At 36.5% G+C, this 19,433-nt stretch overlaps 2 protein-coding genes across 2 annotated transcripts; one reads left to right on the plus strand and one right to left on the minus strand.

Moving 5' to 3' along the window:
* Positions 1-1,928: 1,928 nt before the first annotated feature.
* Positions 1,929-5,081, plus strand: LOC127433909 (interleukin-1 beta-like). The gene is made up of 7 exons (XM_051686250.1): positions 1,929-2,300; positions 2,412-2,456; positions 2,612-2,690; positions 2,806-2,986; positions 3,626-3,802; positions 3,973-4,115; positions 4,488-5,081. Exons 2-7 carry the CDS (start codon positions 2,413-2,415, stop codon positions 4,713-4,715), a joined length of 852 nt encoding a protein of 283 aa, XP_051542210.1. The 5' UTR covers positions 1,929-2,300; position 2,412; the 3' UTR covers positions 4,716-5,081.
* A 6,556-nt stretch (positions 5,082-11,637) lies between these two features.
* LOC127433907 (transcriptional activator protein Pur-beta) lies at positions 11,638-17,944 on the minus strand. Its single transcript, XM_051686248.1, has one exon. The coding sequence runs from the start codon at positions 17,872-17,874 to the stop codon at positions 16,972-16,974; it is 903 nt and encodes a 300-aa protein (XP_051542208.1). The 5' UTR covers positions 17,875-17,944; the 3' UTR covers positions 11,638-16,971.
* Positions 17,945-19,433: the final 1,489 nt, after the last annotated feature.

Raw genomic sequence — 19,433 nt, forward strand, 5'->3', positions numbered from 1 at the left:
CAAATTCACAACTGGAGGCAAAATATAAGTTGTGTACATAAAAAGTTAGTTTTAATTACATAGTTTTGTTTTGTTTCTTAATCTTAATTTTTGTAATTTAATAAATGTGTAGTTTCTTACTCTGATTAGACATCTTATTGCATACCTTAATAAAAAAAAAAAAAAAAAAAAAATATATATATATATATATACTAATTTTATTTTATTTAATAATTTATTTACCTATATGATATTGAGCTTGAAAATGTACTTTTTTGAATTTTCTTATGAATATTTTCTCAAATACTGAACCAATCCTCATAAATTATATACCGTTTGAAAGATTAAAGTCTTCCCAGATTCCCAGATCTCAGTTTTATAGGTATTTACAGCTTCGCCATCTATTCTGCACTGTTTTTGGGAGTGGCACGCACCCCCCTAAAGTGGCAGATACTCTGGGAGTGGTGATTACTGCTTTTGGAAAAGGTCATGAGGCATCAGTGTATTACTTCCTGCTAATTCAGAGTCTGGGGGACGGAGCTTCAACTTCTCTCAAGAGATTATGGGAGAAAGATCTAAACTTGACATTGGGGGAGGGGGTGTGGGCTAGGATCCTAAAAAACGTCAAGTCTGCATCTAGAGATGCAAGGGTGTGTCTGATGCAATTTAAGATTTTGCATCGATTTTATTGGACCCCCTCTAGATTGTATAGGCTTGGTCTTAAAGACACTCCCACCTACTGGTGATGCCAATCAGAAGAGGGGGACACAACCCATGTTTTTTGGGGATGTGTTGGGATCCAGGAGTTTTGGTTGAGGGTTCAGAGCTTTGTGTGTGATGTAGTGGACACTCAATTTTCGTTTTGCCCCAGAATGTGTATTGTAGGTGATGGGGCGGTCCTGAATATAGATGATAAATATATAAAAAGATGGGTCCTAACCAGCATGATGATTGGCAGACAGGTAATTCTCAGGGGATGAAGTCAACTGATGCGCCCTCATTTCATGAGGGGTCTACCGAGATGGGCAGGGTAGCAGCATTTGAGGAGATGGCATGTAGAAGGCTAGGCAACCTGGATTTGTACATCAGGAAATGGGGCAGCTATTTAGCCTTTTTGGAAGGCTCTTGGGGAGGGGCAGTGGAGAGAGACTGGTGTTTTTGTGTTTTTGTCTATATGTGTGTCTTTCTCAGTTGGCTTTTGACCACTGGGGTGCTTGTTTGTGTCGGGTGGGGGTGGGGGGGTTAATATTCGGGGGGAAAAGTTGTGATTTCATGTGGTTTGATTCTGCATTTTCTGTCTATTTGATTTGCTGCATGGAATCAATAAAAATTGTTAATAAAAAAAAAAAAGTCTCAAGAAGCAAACTTTGTCCATTTAAAAAAATTTAAATAAAAATAAAAAATAAGATGAAATTACAAGTATAAACACTACATGGCTGCAGAGAGCTACTTATTCATCCCTGGTTGAAGAGAAGATTATTTCTAGATTTTGTCACAAGTTCTGCATTTAGATATATATTTAAACATTATCAAAGACTACTTTTGTCAAAGTTTAGCTTTTTGTTTGATTTGTCTGAGGTTATTTTTGTCAGCTTCTGCATACCTGAAATGAGTAGAATAACAAGTAATAACCTAATTTATCCCTGGTTGTAACAAGACACCCGTCAGATAAAGGAAATCAGTTTTACTGAAGAAAGAAAATTGATTTTGGTCAAATTACCAAACAGTGCATGAGGATTAAAGATGGCACTGCTGAATAAGGTCGTTTAACAGATTTAATAAAAAACACACACTAAAAAGCCAAAAGATATCCGATTTTATATTATTTCACTGTCGTTTTTTTTTTTTATGGGAAAATGTTCCTAGTGCTTGAATTCTTAATTTGGTGCTCTGAATAAAAAAAAAATATTAATAGCCTAATAAACACAATGGATCCATATTATTATGATAGCAGTGATGATCAAGCTCTTCAACATGCAAAGCTTATGCATTATCACGTGATGAAACATTTTCTTATGAGGAAATCCAAATAATTCTGTTTAATAGCTCTGTATCTTGGCATTTAGCCAACAAAGAAACATTTATGACTTTATGTTAGAAGGGGCATTTCCCTCTAGTCTAGGCTATAGAAAAACATGCTTCACAGCTGACGTACGAGAATGTCGAAACCTGTAAACTTCTACTTCCCTGGGAATTCCCGTTTGAAGAAGGATATAAAACACACACACACACCCTCTGTCACACAACAGACCACAGCTTCTCATGAGAGAGACGATCTAACAAACTCATTCATTCAAGAAAGAGAACTTACCACCCGACTGGTATGTGGCTCAGAAATTACTACGACTTGCATTCATCCTCAATCACTATGCTTTTTTAACGCAAAGTTTGATCTCTTCTCAGTGTCTTAACAGTTTTATGCTTTATTTTAGAATGATGGCCTGCAAGGGATATGAAATGACACTGTCTTTAGACTAGTAAGTATTCCCAGATCAAATGCATTTGTATTATTTTCATGATTTCAGTTGCAGTCTCAGAGCATTCTTGAATGTTTGGTGCATGCAGTTCTCTAGTGGATGCATGATACGTAGCTAGTTTGCTCATTTTGATGATATATTTGTTTCCTAAACAGTGCATACGAAGTTGACAGTGCGTTTGACTCTGACAGCACTGATTATGATGAAATGGACTGCTCAGATCCACTAGCCATGGTGGGTTACTTTTAAATATGTTTGCATTATGTTAGCATGGTCTGAATAATAATAGCAATCTGAAACATGGTTTTAAAAATACAGTTTCTCTAAAAAATAAATCTGATTTCTCCAGAGTGGGCGATGCGACACGCATGAAGGCATCAAAGTGGAGATGTTGACGCATCCTCACAACAGTATGAGACAGGTGGTGAACCTCATTGTTGCTCTGCGGAGAATGAAATGCCTCAAACAACAGTCAACTGAATTTAGGAATGACGAACTGCTCAGAATATTCATGGATGATGTGATTGAAGGTACCATTACAATGCATTCATGTAAATCCACCCTGCTGGTTTTACAAGATTTCTGGTCTAGATGACTGATCAGCTGATGGAACTGGTTTCAGACTGGTAGACCGTCTTGGTTAAACTGGTTGGGGCTGGTAGACCAGCAACAAACCAGCTACCATGTTCTACAAACCAGTTCTGGTAACATTTCACAATAGGGTTCCACTCGTTAACATTAATGCAAGCATTAGGTATAATGAACAAACAATTAACAGTATATTTTGTACAGCATTTATTAATCTGTGTTAATGTTAGTTAATAAAAATACAATTGTTCATTGTTTGTTCATCTTAGTTCGTAGTGCATTAACTATTGTTAACATATACATCTTTTGATTTTAATTAACCAAGATTAATAAATGCTGTAAAAGTATTGTTCATGTTAACCAATGTTTACAAATGGAACCTTATTGTAAAGTGTTACCCCATTTTTAAATAAGCCATTTTTTCTGCTTACTTAGACACACTTTATCATTTATAATTAATTATATCGTAATTCGATACCAAGACCAAGTTTTTTTGATGAGGCATTTGCCCTCTTTTGGTTGTTGACAAAGTGGTGAATTTGCACTCTGCAAGACTCATTAATGTCTTTATACTTCCACAGAGCGGTGTGTGAATTGGAATCGGGAAACGGCACGTACCGGAAAAGGATCCTACAATAAGAGCAGCCGGATCTTGCAGTGCACTGTGTGCGATAAGTTCCAGAAAAGTCTTGTGCGGAGTGGTACGGAGTATCATTTGCAGGCCGTGACACTAAAAGCAGGCAACACTCAGCAGAAAGGTAAATCTCTTTGAATTTATCCATTTAGACCAGATTTATCTTCAGAAATGTTCTATTGAATAGAAGTTGCTTGCGGTTCTGAATTGCATAACATTGCCAATACAACTGCCAATCAGGACTGTAACCACTATTGGGGGGACATGTCACATTTTCTATTTCTTTCCCAACAGTTTGGTTCAGTCTATCAACATATGTATCTACAAATCCCAGTGTGTCTAACTCCCAGCCGGTGTGCCTGGGAATTTCCAAGAGCAACCTCTACCTTGCTTGTACCAAGCAAAACCCAACTGACAATCCTACCCTGGTCTTAAAGGTTAGTGCATTATGATTACTGTGAACTTTTCTGTGAACTGTGAACATTTGCACATTCATATTCTGCACATATTTTGCACATCCCTGCACAACTGCACATATTTTGCACAACTGTACAGCTCCTTTACTAAAACCAGTCAGTTTACTTTTTCTCTTAAATATAGTTTATTATTTATCTTACTATGTTTATTGTTTATTGTTATTGTATGCATAAAACACCAAGGCAAATTCCTTGTATGTGAAAACTTACTTGGCAATCAAGTCAGTTCTGATTCTGAATCTGATTACATCCTTTTCAAACACACTTCAGCCCACAATGTGTATACAGTATATAAAAGAGAGGAATTAATCCCCTTTTATTATTTTATTTTAGGAGGTCACTGATACCTTAAACACCATCACAGCTGATGATCCAAATGGGCTCCTCTTCTTCAGGAAAGAGACCGGTGTGTCTGTCAACACTTTTGAATCTGTTAAATATCCCGGATGGTTCATTAGCACAGCTTTTGATGATTATGAGCGAGTGAATGTGTGCCAGGAACCAGCTGTGGACCGCATCAAGAGCTTCATGCTGAATGATGAAAAAATAATCCAGAGTTAAGAATCAGATTTGATTCAGTAGACCCGTTTCCAGAGAGTATGTACCAAGTACAATGAATAGTCTGGATTTGTCTGTTGTTATTAACCTGTTAGATCTTGTTTGGAAGATCCGTTTTTAAATTATAATTTTTTTGCCATATACAAGTGAGGAATATGTTGTTGTAATGGTAACAGGTAAATTCACATTGAATTCTTTGTCAATATGAATGTTTTTCTATTGGATTTGTATTATTGTATCTATTCATATTTAATATTTATTTTAAATTATATAAAGTATCATTGAAAATCAAACTTTATTTTACACTTGATTTTTGTATTTAATTTTGTACTTAACTTTGAATAAACTTAAAACATGAACATTACATAATGTCACATCCAGTTTGTAAAAGTATCACAGATATTAGCAGTGTGATTGTCTTATGCAGGATTAGAAAACAAATCTTAGAGCGCCCCCATGTGGTGGATGAGAGTCACTGCACACAAAGAGCTAAGTAATGATGTCAGATGATTTTACATTAAGGGCAAAGTTTTAGCATTTTAATTCGACATTTTATAAACTATAAAAAATTTATAATCTATAAATTAAATAATTAAAACATAAAACACATAAACCAATGAACAAGAAAAAATGCATACAGGCTGAAAGATAGATAGAAACATATTATGAAGGAACAATGGAACAAATGAAAACTAATTTTGATTGACAGCTTAATGCTCGCCAAAAATAACGCTCTAGCACCACCTAGCTTTCTGAAAAATCATAACACACATATGAGAGAGTTTCACAGCTGGATGCTTTTCCGACAACATGAAAGATTATTATTTATTTATTTTCTCAAAAAATATTGAGACATGGAAACAAATAGAATAATATTAGCATAGATGCCATTCAATTTATTGCAGAGTTATAGAGCATGATAAATGTTTCTGGTTCCGGCAGACCTAACTAAAGCAGCCTAATTGTGAGTTGAAGGATAAATTAGGTGTATGCCTGGCTAAATAGATGAGTCTTTAGTCTAGACTTAAACTGAGTGAGTGTGTCCGCATCTCAAACAGTGTTAGGGAGACTATTCCATTGTTTAGGAGCCAAATACGAAAAGGATCTTCCTCCTTTTGTGGATTTTGATATTCTAGGATCTATTAACAGGCTAGAATTTTGTGATCGTAATGAACATGATTGAATATAGTGTGGTAGAAGGTCACTTAAGTACTGTGGAGCTAGACCATTCAAAGCTTTGTATGTAGTTAACAGAATTTTAAAATTAATATGAAATTTAACAGTTAGCCAATGTAACGATGATAAAATGGGGCTAATATGATCATATTTCTTGGTTGTAGTCAGCACTCTGGCAGCTGCATTTTGAACCAATTGAAGTTTATTTATTGATCTTGCTGGACATCCTCCCAATAATGCATTACAATAATCAAGTCTTGTGGTCATGAATGCATGAATTAGTTTTTTGGCATCAGCAACAGAGAGCAATATTTCAGAATGCTGTTCTACAAACATTGGTAATTTGATTTTCAAAGGACAGATTGGTATCAAATGTAACACTTACGTTCTTTGCAGAAGAAGACGACATATGTGGACATCCATCGAGAGTCAAATTATAACAGTAAAAAAAATATATAGCAGTTTTATAAATTTTTTTTAAAAAACTTCATTGAAAATAATGCCTTATAAAATATTAAAATTGCCTTAAAAATAGTACATACCTTCACGTTCACTTGTTTCACATTCCTGGCACGTTTTTCTGCTCCTGACAGATGGGTAGCCATATCTACTTCTATGTAATGTATCATCACTTGGGCTACTTTAAACATCTTTGACAGAACAAGGGCCCCCTGCTGGATCGGGGGCCCAGACATCTATGAAAGGACATTAACAAGAGCCTAGTGGTGGCTATTCTTGGTGTTAAAGGGATAGTTCACCCCAAAATGTAATTGTATTATCATTTATTCACCCTCATGCCATCCCAGATGTGTATGACTTTCTTTCTTCTGCTGAACACAGACGAGCATTTTCAGAAGAATATTTCAGCTCTGTAGGTCAAGACAATGCACGCAGAACTTTGAAGGTCCAAAAAGTACAAAAAGGCAGCATAAAAGTAATCCATAAGACTCAAGTGGTTTAATCCATGCCTTCAGAAGTGATATGATAGGTGTGGGTGAGAAACAAATCACTATTTAAGGCCTTTTTTACTATAAATCTTTATTTTCACTGATCTGTTTCTCACCCACACCTATCATATCGCTTCTGAAGACATGGATTAAACCACTGGAGTCTTATGGATTGCTTTTATGCTGCCTTTCTGAGTTTTATGGAGCTTCAAAGTTCTGGCCACCCTTCACTTGCATTGTATGGATCTACAGAGCTGAAATATTCTTCTAAAAATCTTCGTTTGTGGTCAACAGAAGAATGGTGAGTAGATGATGAGAGAATTTTCATTTTTGGGTGAACTATCCCTTTAAGACAAAATGTTCATAGACTTTCACATTTTAAAGACCTAAATTCACAAATAAGGCCAAAAAAATAAATAAATAAAAAAATTATTAAAAAATAAAAAAACAGTAACATACTTATGATGGAACTGTAACTAATAGCTGTACAATTTGGATGAATAGTTTTTATTCACACTTTCCAAAGACTTGGTTTCTTAACATGGGACTTGGACTATCTGGTTTAAACTAGGGTGCTTATCCCAATTCTGAAGAATTACCTATAAAGTGTACAAACATTTGTCCCTGTAACCGCACTACAGTGGATTTGTAGAGGACAAACAGCATTAATGCTCTCAGTTACAGGTCCATCAGCAGGATTGAATTGCAAAACCTTAAACCATGAACACGGTCATAAAAGATGCTTAAAGGAATATTCTGGGTTCAATACAAGTTAAGCTCACTCGACAGCATTTGTGGCATAATTTTATAACAAACAAATAATAATAATTTAGTCTCGTCCTTCCTTTTCTTTAAAAAAAGCAAAAATCGAGGCTACAGTGAGGCACTTACAGTGGAAGTAAATGGGGCCAGTTTTGGTGGACCGAATGCAGAAATGTGAAGCTTATAATTTAATTAAAGCACTTCCATAAGTTGTTCTCTGAAAACTCATGTATTATTTGAGCTGAAAAGTTGTTTAAATCACCATTTTTGTGGTCGCTTTAGGGTTACGGCATTACATCATCATGGCAACGAAGTTGTAAAATTGGATATAGCTTTACACAGAAAAGCTAGTTAGTGATGTTATCACACTAAAATAATGTTAACACGCATTTGTTTACATCTTGTTGCTATACTTTTGAAACAGTGATTATTTTAATGTTTACAGATTTGCCCCATTCACTTCCATTGTAAGTGCCTCACCATTCAATTTTTTTCAAATAAAAGGAGTAACGAGTTAAATTCATTTTTGTGCTAATCAACATTATGTTACAAATGCTGTCGCTTCAGGTTAAATTGATTTGAACACAGAATATTTCTTTAGGGTAGCCTAATTCTTTGCTTCTGTGAGTCATATTGCATTTTTACTTCATTACTAAAAAAAAGAAAAGATAAGAAAAAAAAAGAAAAAAAAGATACATTTCTTAAGAAATGAACAGGAGTAAATCCATGCAATGCATTACTCAACAAAGCCCTTTACTTAAAATGAAAAGTTAGTCCAATATTTCTAAACATTTTGCAAGAATGCATTCATGCAATTCATTATTCAACTTATTTTTAATGGACTGAAACATATAATTAAAAATTTGGTTAAATTCTTAAATTATTTTTAACCAAAAAAAATAACAACAAATGTAGTTGATTTAATTAATGCAACTGATTATTCAACCTATCAAGGGGTTGAAACACCTAATTGAGCACCTTCCATGACAGAGCCCTTAAAATCATGTTTCAATGTAATTTTTGTGAACAACCCTTCCCCCTCCAGCTGTCTGGCCGCTCACATGCGCATGCTGCAGAATGTATGTCTCACATTCCGGGCACATGGCAACACCAGCTAAATATAGACTGCCAGCCCAGCAGCACGCTGGGATCAGGGTTTCTTCCTGTGAATGCAGAATCCCCATCACGTAACTCCCCTCCCCTCCCCTCTCCTTTGTGTGTGTGTGTGTGTGTGTGTGTGTTACTCTCCCTTGCTCATGCACCAGGAAACTCGATATGGTTGCCAGAGGCAGCATTTCATTTACAGGGTCTAGCATCGTGTGCACCAAAAGAGAGTCACTGTTCAAGTTGTCCAGGGACTTGAATGCCTTCAACTGTGATGGCGAAAGAATCATGGCTAAATAACATATCAAAACACACAGTGTTTTCTTCCACTCCCACAAAATACATGAGCAAATATGAAGTGCATTGTCACGCATTAAGCATTTTGCAGTTCACTTTATCAGCTTCTGTGTTCTTTGGGAATCAAACTCATGACTTTGATATTTATAATGATATTTTAATTGCATTTTCTCTGAAGCAATGGTCATTTCTGAGAAGGGGAGAAACTAAGCCAACCCAAATTTTCATATGGTTTTATCCAATGCAAACATGTTGGCTTTTTGCTATGATGTCACACAACTCCACCCACCATGAACTCAGTCAGAATAAGGAGTGACCCGCCAGATGCTCTTTTGAGTCTAAATTGGTCCACGTTTAATACTTAGTCTCTTTTTAACCAATTGAACATTCATGTGGTCACAGCAGGGAATTCGTTGCATTTGAAATAATCCTGGCCTGATTTGGCCGATGCTTTAGCATGGCATTATGTTCCCGTATGCCACTCCTGTATACAGTGCCACCCTGTCTAATTCCTTGGTTGGATGGGGGTCAATCAGGACACAGACCATATTAACACCTAGTAACCCCCTTCAGCTCCATGAGGAATGTTTAACAATCCCATTGGTTTCTGTTAGAATGACACATCAACCAAATGACAATCAACAAAAAGGTTGCAGACGAAACGGCTGATATCTGCGTCACTAGAGATGCTGCAATGTAGTTAAAATCACACATATCAGAAAGTTGCACTCTAGTATTGCAAATTTTACAGAACAGCAACACATCTTATCACACGAGTCAATTTTTGATGCACTTGTTTATGCAAGTCATGCAACAACATGGAATATGCAACACTTTTCCAAATTAACCATGATATTTACGACATACTAGAAAATATTTAGAGAAAAATATTGCTAGCAACCACTTTTGTAGTGGCAATTGGATGGCGAACCGGAGGCTGAAGGTCAAGTTTACCCTCAAGTGCATCTCGACATATATCATCAATGGTAACCCAGTATTAAATTACTGCATTGAAGAAGCCTAAAAGGAATATTCCGGAATCAATAAAAGTTCGACAGCATTTGTGGCATAATGTTGATTACAACAAAATAATATATATATTTCCGACTTGTCCCTCATTTTCTTCTTCTTCTTCAAAAAAAAAAAAAAGAAAAACAACAAAAAACAAAAAGCAAAAAGGATGGACAGTGGAAGTGAATGGGGCCAATTTTTGGAGGGTTAAAATGCAGAAGTATGAATCTTATATTTTAATAAAAGCACTTACATTAATTCATCTGTTAAAACTTGTGAATTGTTTGAACTGTAAAGTTTAAAACGTCCTTTATACAGTCATTTTAGGGTTTTAGGGATTACGATGTTGCGTCACCATGGTAAAAAAAAGTTGTAAAATTGGATATAACTTTACACAGAAAAGGTTAGCAAATTATTTTATCACACTAAAATCATGTCAACACACATTTGTTTACGTCATGTGGCTATACTTCTGAAATAGTGAGTATTTTAACATTTACAGCTTGGCCCCCATTCACTTCCATTGTAAGTGCCTCACTGTAACCTAGATTATTTTATTATTAAATTTATTTTGCTTTTTAAAGGGACAAGTCGAGATACATTTTTGTGGTAATCAACATTATGCCACAAATACTATTGATTGAGCTTAACCTACACTGAACCTGGAATATTCCTTTAACAAAGGGTTATCAAACATTTTGTTGACAAGGACTGCCAAATGTAATCCCCTTGCGAGGGACCCCCTTTCTGAAATATAAAGGCAGCTACATACAGTATTTTCATGTATAAATGACCAATATAGTAAGTGTGAGATTATAAAGACAATACGTTGTTAAATGAAATATTTTTCCAAATGCAAAATTAAATAATTGGTCATTGTAATAAAGCCAAAAGAAATTTTCTAGAAAATATTTACTTTGTATTAAGTTGAAAGTTTATTTTCTCTGACTATTACAGTAATGCAAACATTTGAAGAGAAACTATTTCAATTCAACCTATTTATATACAGTAGCACTTTTCACAATAAATTATAATAACGACTTACATCTAGTGAGCAACCTAGAGTTGACAGTGGTGAGTAAAAACTCCTTAAAAAAACATGAAAATATTCTTGTACAAGTACAAAATATGTACACTGCAAGAAAGGAGAGAGATGAACAAAAAAATTTCCACAAAACTATTTTTAGACTTGTTTTTAGATTAAAATAATGGCCGTCAATAGAATACACACAATTTATCTTTTTTTGATCAATCTTCAGAGGCAGAATGAAACCCAGATATGGTTCAATATGGTAAATGTTAACTTTTTTTCTCTTAAATTTTTTAAAAGATTCATTTTTCACAGACCCCCTTGTGGCCCCCTGGGGATCCCCGGACCCCAAGTTTAAAAACTCCTGGCCTAAACAATGCCTAAAAAGCTTTTTGGCTATTAGTTAAGTTCAAAAGCCCAAACAGCATTAGTAATGTCATCTAAAAAAAAAAACACTTAAGAGGCTAAATAAGTAATTACATTTTGATGAGAGATTACAAAGACATTTTATTTTTCTGTGAAATAAAAAAAAAAAAAAACATTCACTGATAAACTGAAAACAAAAGACTGGGAGCATGCATTAAGAAAATAAACAGGGTCAGCTTTGACTTCATGTTGACTTTAATACTGGAGAACACGAGCAATGTACAAAAATTAAAAGAAAGACACCAGGCCAGAAGGCAAATGCTTTCCATCATTATAATTTCCTTTATTCTGTTACAAACATACATAGCATTTTCTAAATATAGACTTGTAAATCTCCAAAAAACAAACAAACAAACAAATGGTGTAGCCATGGGAAAAATGGAAGACTGCCCGTACTGAAGGAGGCAGTCTGGGTGGGGCTTGATGGGCGGAGATACTTATAGAGTATCTGAGACCTGAGCTCTTGACAGTGTCCTGCAATAGCCTATGAACTCTTTCTGTAACTTCAATATTATGTAACAGATCGTGAACATGAATCGCACAAATATGTTTATATATACTGAGAATGCCAAGAACCTGAGTTGAAACCAGACAAAGGCATTTCAACATTAAAATCTCTGCTGAAAACATAAGATATATTGGAAAAATAGCTATCTTCTTGAAAAAGATTGTTCTGTGAATTGCAAAGCTTGTGCGTACGATCCGGAAAACGGTGTTCGAAAAAGACGGCGGTTGACGCATGGATGCTGTTAAGAGCTCGGGTGAATTACCTGGAATAACGTAACATTCTTCAAAAATTCTTATATTTCATACAGAGGTATTGTTCATTTGAAAACACATGGAGACAACCCACAGAACTTTTGCACATATCCTAACCTCAGGAAACAGGAAGACTAATCAGCCAATTGTGTCAGTGAAGATCCTGACAGGAAATGAACTCATAATCCCATCCCTCTGGATGAGTATTGCTTCCTGCCCCTGATTTCTTAGCAATAAGGTGGTAACAAATCACAAAGCTTTACAGAACATGTATTTATATATATATATATACACATAATACATCTGAAATAAACACAGCCAAGTTTAGTCGAAAGAAAGTCCATTTTTAGTTTTTATGATCGCTCTTGCTTTATGATTTGTGCCCAATTGCATTTCAAATGGACAGGTCATCAAAAAGTGCTTAAAAATTGTACTATATTTTAGAGTGTTTGCCTTAAGGCCAAAGCATACTTCATCTTGCGCATGGTGCACGTGGCACAAATTTCATCATTCCGCAGTTTGCATGGACTGTCCACGTCTTTGCACATCTACTTTGAAAGGTTGAGCGCTCGACAGAACGGCATGCGGAAAAACTAAGTATACTATAGCCTTTACTCAGTGCAGGTATAGATCTGTTCAGCAGTGATGTCAATTTGTAGGCGAACCCGGAAGGCTAATTCGCCATGGGATCCCTCTGGATTTTCCAGTGGGTTTTTTATAATTTAAGTTTTCGACTTGTGTAAAATAAACTATGTCGTAACCATTACTTGCCGATACATGGACATTTTATTCTACAACATAAATTACACAATTTCATAACTCAAATGTGAATTTTGAAGCCACCCTGTTTCTTTTTTAAGTATGCAATTCAATACAACTTCAAAATTCACATTTGAGGTATGAAAGTGTCATTTATGTTGTAAAACGAAACATCCACATATTGTCAAGTAATGTTATCACAGACCTTGTTTTACTTATAAATCCAAAACTGTCATTAAGAAACTAGGCTGGGATCAATGCCTTTTTCATGCATCGATAATCAGAAGATTTTCCAGATGATTATTGATATATATATATATATATATATATATATATATATCGGGATTTCTTTCAATATAAATAGGGCTACCCATAGCACAATAGTTTTTGTCTCTTCAAACATATTTCTCAACACACCTTTGGTAAAGCGTGAGTGACAGGGTAAATTAGGGGGGGGGGGTCGCTCTATGTGTCCTGTGCAAAGAGCTTTAAAATACCTGTCCTATGTTGTGATACCTGTGCCTTGCGACCTGCTTCAGTAAATGTTATATCACTCCCATGTGGTCTCTCAACGCTATTATGCCAGACATTAAACAGAAGCCCAACTGAGTGAATTGGAAAGCACACAAATCAACCTTCTAATTTAAATGTCAGCTAATGTTAATATATCGATGCCTCAAAAATATATCAATTAAAAAAAAATTCCGATCAATAATCGATATTTTATGCCATGCCTCATAAAAACCCATAGGAAAATTCTGAGGGAACCCATGGCGAATTCTCTTCCGGATTTTTGGACTACAACCTGAACAGTTCTAAACACCTCAAAGTGAAGAAAAAGACTCAAAATGGCTTATTGTCAGTGATTTGCAAACTGTATTGAAACTGTAGAAGCAAAATTAGTCAACGATCTTGGTTCGTCAGCATGTCACATTCAATATATATGTCAGGGCCATTAAGAACTCTCTGGATTTAGCAAATAGCATTAATGGGTCATACAATCAAATTTTAATTCATATTATGATTTATAAATAGTGCTATTGTCGATTTAGACACACCACTGTAAGCACAAAGTGCTAAAGAGCCACAAAAACAACACAGATCTCCTTCCTAGAGCAAGTTTGCAAAAAAAGCAGTAGTGATGTAAAGCTATCTCAACCCCCTGACTCCTAAATGGTGCCTCCCATTTAACAGAGCAATCCGAAACAGCAGCTGAGGAGGAAGGGAGGGCATGGGATGCAAGAATTTCCTGCCAACAGCTGTTGTGTCACGCTTTCAGTTGGCGTTCAGGCTCGGCTTCCAAATCAGACCCTGTTTTTTTAAAGTTAGTCTACAAACATAACCATAACAGAGCCAACAATTCAATACCAACAACTTCCTAAGCCAAACAACTTGAGCCAAAGTTCATTGGATCACTAAAAACACTGCATGCCACGCAACTTTGAACAACATTTTTTTGGGGTTTTCCCCAGTACATGGCTGCAGCAGCCCCCGTGACATGCAGTAAATGTGGTCTGCTGATGTAATAACATTTGCAGTAGCGCGTGGATAGCTCAACAATCAGGCCCTTGTACCTCCCTGCACTTCAGAGCTAACGCCACAGCTGAAACCACGGCCACCAGGGCAGGAATGCATACCCTCTTCATGCTTCTCACATTAAAATAGCCAGCCTGCTAAGTCAGCTTGTGAAGGAACAGCTGCCACAATTGTAGATGTACAGAAAATGAATCTGGATGAATCAGGCATACTGGCATCCGCTAACAATTATGCAGTTTATAGAAAGTGTGTGTGTGAAAACTCTCCATGTAAAAGAGACAAATTCTGAAATGGACTATTAGGAAGAAATTGATCAATTGACTTACTTCATACTTAATACAATGCAATTTGACTTTAATCGTTTGGGAAGGATTACGACTCAGTTGCTATTTAACACGAAACAGTACGGATGGTCAAAGCACACTTGAAGAAAAAGGTTGATCAGATCTTTGCGGTGGACATCAAGCATGTCATTGCATGAACATCACTCTAAGTAAACTACAGTTTGCTTGTTTCTGTGCTAAAGTGCGTAGATGAAATGTTTTCAATGTAACAATCTTTCTCCATCATAACCCTCTGGTCTACTTGGTTATTTCAACATATTTTTGGTGACACACTCGCCCAGTATATTCTTTATTTTCTAATGAATTAAAAAAAAGTTTTGCATTAATATAGTTGCAGATACTACGCAAGAAAAGCAATAAATTAAAGGCAAATGCAGGACAAGCATGCACAGAAATGGGCTTACTACAAAACCACTGAAGACTTTTGATATCTAGGCCTATTCTATAGAAATTAAATGCAATGATGCGTGCACAAACTCAAGAGGATTATGGGAGGAGCTTGGGGGATGACATTTCATTCAGCTAATCTGAAATATGCAGTCATAGATGCATTGTTATTGATGTTCTTTAATTATGACACTATACTCGTTCACAAAACAAATACACAGGACATTCTTTCAATCCCAGCTTATTTATCTCTTTCTTTTTTTAATTTTTTTTTACAAAATAAGCTTCTTGAGCCTTTATAATTCTTTAGTTTATATATAATTTGTACTTTGTATATCCAAAAATATGCTGGTTTGTTGACGTATTCTCTCATATAGAATGATCCTCCATTTACTAAAAAGAAAAGAACAACACAAAAAGGGAGAGGGGTGAAAATACACACACTCATGTAGCTTTGTCCTTTATATAATGGAGTGTTATCATGCTGTACTTCTATTAAGCAATCTGCTTTTAAATATTCAGAGGGGACTTTAAGTCCAACATAGTCAAAGATTTGGACCCAAGTCAAGAAAACAACAAAGCCCTTTGTATGTTGACCCCTATCCCTAAATATCCCATAAGTCCCCAGCAGGCTGTAGCCATAATGTCAATTCATAACAGTGGAAGAGTATAAACTTCCGGTAAAATGAAATCACTGCTTGAAAGATTCTGACCTCCGATTTAAAGTCTCTGAGACCACAAATTAGGGGTCAAAACTTCCATGTTTAAAGGGATTGTTCAACCAAAAATAATTTACTCACCCTCGGTCGTATGATTTTCTTCTGTGGAATACAAAAAGAGACAGAATGTTGGCTTCAGTCACCATCCACTTTCATTGCATGGATTGGAAAAAGGATGCAATTACAGTAAATGGTCACTTGATTCCCCCCCCAAGTTAAAAAATTCATTCGGGTCTGGAACAACACAAGGGTGAGAGTTTTCATTTTTGGTTGAACTCTCTCTTTTAAGATATTTTCCATCCAAATCTGAATTTAAAACATGTCATTGTCTAATCACCAAACTATAAAACTCATTTTGCTGGATACATGGCTTACCAAATGAAACAAATAAAACAATAAGTTATGAGACCCTTGGGAACATTGGTCTATTAAAAAAATGAAATAAAATAATCTGGAAATGCAAAGTTATTCTGATGCACAACAGTTGTGTCTGCCTTGGTTAGAAACACACCATAAAGACCAGTGACACTGAATATTTATACAAAATTTCTTTCCTCTAAATCTGTTAGACAATTTGCACCCATGTAACCTGGTTTTATTGACAGCAGTCTTAGTGTTGGATATACTAAAGGTTTAATTGTTAACCAAGACAATTAAACTTGCTGGTTTACAAGGACAGGGAAGCATCAGGAGTAAGTCAAAGCTCATGAGAAGGGCTGTCACTAAAATAAAATTTGTATGTGTGGGATCGCTCCAATGAGTAGATTATATCATATCATAGAGGGCCCCATGAGGACAAGGAGACCCCTGATAACAGCCCTGCAAATGAGACATCCTTCGCCCATGGCTTCTTATATATGACCCTCACCACATAAAAACTTCACAGATCTATTTTTCTGTCAAATTAATAGTATACCACAATATCTTATTAGGCTAGTTGAGTTCAATTCATGCACTTATCGTTTCTCATACATCTATTGAACTTTTCATGTGACCTTAATGTCAGTCATCGTCCACATCTTCCCCTTCCGACTCCTCTCTCCTCTCGTACATTTTATCCCGGTGTCTCTCCTGGATCTCCTTCATCTCCTCGGCATAGCGACAGAACGCTCCACCAAACTTACCCCAGGCTTTGAAGGGAATGGTGATGGAGTTCCTGTAGCTGGGTTTGACCTCGCTGACCCGCAGGAACACCCCGTACTTGTTGGAGCCGACGTCGAAAAAGAACCTCTTGGAGTCCACGATGATGGAGGTGCCCTCGGGCAGCTCTCCGTATCCCCCAGGGGCGCCGGGCCCCCCGCTCAGCTCCTCGTCCTCGCCGCCGTAGTCGTCGATGAGTTTGGCCAGGGCGTCGCGGAACTCGATCAGGCCCTGAGCCGGGAGCGCGATAGTCTGGCCGGCCTGCACGGCGCCCCCGGGGCCGCCGCCGACTCCAAAGCCGGGCCCTCGATTGACGGTCTGCCGGATCCTTAGGAACCTCCCGCGCTGGTTCTCCTTGAGGTCGAGGTAGTATTTGCGGTTCTCGCGAACCAAGAACTCGCTCTTGAGCGCCCGCCGCGGGCCACCATCATCGCCACCGGAGGACTGTGCGATCTGCTCCGGGCTGCTGGGCCCCAGCTGGGCGTAGTGCTCGATGAAATCTCCGAGGTAGTCGCGGAACTCCGCCGCAACAGACATGGAGAGAGTCAGGCGGCTTTTAGAGCCCCCGGCTCCCACCTCCGCTATCTTAATGAAGCGGCCCTTCGAGTTCTGCTTAACGTCCAGGTAGAAGCGCTTGTTCTGAATGTCCAGACGCTTGGACGCCAACTCCTGGGTCTCCTGCTCCCGCTGGAAGTGCTGGAATCCCCCACCGCCACCGCCGCTACTGCCACCGCCGCGCTCGCTCCCACTGTCTCCATCCGCCATCTTCACCACCTCCAGCCAACTTCTCCCACAGAGAAACGCTCCTCTCTGCCCCTGCTCCACACACTCGACTCTCAACACCACAGCATTGGCCTAACATCTGCCAATTGCAGGCACTGCGCATGCGGGTGGTCACTCATAGGTTTAAGCGCTTGTCATTCGGAGCACAAGGGAGGTGCTGTCAGGCTCCATTGGTTAGAGACATTTCCCCCTCCTCTGCATGCATTTCCTGTCCTCAGAATAAACAACAATAATAATAAGGATAATAATCATTTAAAACACAGTTAATGATTTTTATATAGCATATAATTTATTTTATATAGCATGGACATTTTTTTTTTTTTATTGTTTTTTTTTGTTTTTTTAGTTTGGAAGCTTTGAAGGAGAAATAACACTAATAAATAAACATTATTATTTTATGTAGCATATAATAACCTCTTTTGACCCATATAAAAGTGGTTGTAATTTATTTTATCCATGTCATTATAGAGTTTGGAAGCTTTGAAGGATAAATAATAGGTACTAATAAATATATTTAAAAATAATAATAATAAAAAGAATACTTTAAAACACAATTATTTTTATATAGCATATAATAACCTCCTTGGAATAGAAAAAAAAAAGTTTTTTAGATTTATTTTTTGGAGTTTAGAAGCTTTGAAGGAGAAATAATACTAATAAATACAATAATAACATTTCTTAAAAACAGAATTATTTTATGCAGCCCAGATCAAAGTGTTTGTAATTTATTTTATCCACGTCATTATAGAGTTTGGAAGCTTTGAAGGAGAAATGATTGGTACTAATTAATATAATAATACAAAAACTGAATTTTGTATGCAGTATATAATAACATCTTTAGAACTAGAAAACGTTTTGGAATTTATTTTTCTACGTTATTATAAAGTTTGGAGCATAAGAAACATAAGACTTTAAAAATAAATAAATAAAACTGACATTTTTTATCCTCGCAGGAAAATCCTACTGTGCTTGGAAAATTCACTTACATTTTTTTTTTTTTTTTTTTAGATGTTTATCTACAGGAAACCGTAAATATAACTGATAATAATAAAATAATATCAAGGCAATCTACTGTTCCTCTTTCTAGTATTTGTTATTTAAATGTCAGCCTATTTTAAAAATCAAATAATTTTTTTTTATTATTATTTTGTTTATGTATTTATTTTTAGGTAGTGCTTTACAGAGAACACGTACATAAACACACATACATATTTCTGTATTGCCCTTAAAGAACTGATCCAGGACCAGTCATTTTTGCACCCTTGGATTTTGGCTACTTATGACATGACGTAAACGCTGAATTGAGATCGGATACTGAACTTCCGTCTTTACATGGATTTGGGGGATGGCGTCAAAAATGACGTCATGCTTTAATTCCCGAGGTCAGTGTATTGCGTGCACAAGTGATGTGAAAGCACACACGAATAATTACTGCATGTGATTTAAGTGCTCTTGATTATATTAGAGTTGTAATATACAATCTTTAGGCTACATCAAATAACGTAATTGATTTATTAATGAGTAATTTGAATAAACATGAT

The sequence above is a fragment of the Myxocyprinus asiaticus genome, chromosome 43 (genome assembly GCF_019703515.2).
Source record: "Myxocyprinus asiaticus isolate MX2 ecotype Aquarium Trade chromosome 43, UBuf_Myxa_2, whole genome shotgun sequence".
NCBI classification, from domain to species: domain Eukaryota; kingdom Metazoa; phylum Chordata; class Actinopteri; order Cypriniformes; family Catostomidae; genus Myxocyprinus; species Myxocyprinus asiaticus.

What these genes read in the sequence shown, in the direction of transcription:
- LOC127433909 (XM_051686250.1), top strand. Translation starts at nt 2,413, where the DNA reads ATGATGGCCTGCAAGGGATATGAAATGACACTGTCTTTAGACTA. An exon ending in ATGACACTGTCTTTAGACTA is followed by an intron (nt 2,457 to 2,611) that starts GTAAGTATTCCC and finishes TTTCCTAAACAG; the next exon opens with TGCATACGAAGTTGACAGTG. An exon ending in AGGCAACACTCAGCAGAAAG is followed by an intron (nt 3,803 to 3,972) that starts GTAAATCTCTTT and finishes CTTTCCCAACAG; the next exon opens with TTTGGTTCAGTCTATCAACA.
- LOC127433907 (XM_051686248.1), bottom strand. Translation starts at nt 17,874, where the DNA reads ATGGCGGATGGAGACAGTGGGAGCGAGCGCGGCGGTGGCAGTAGCGGC.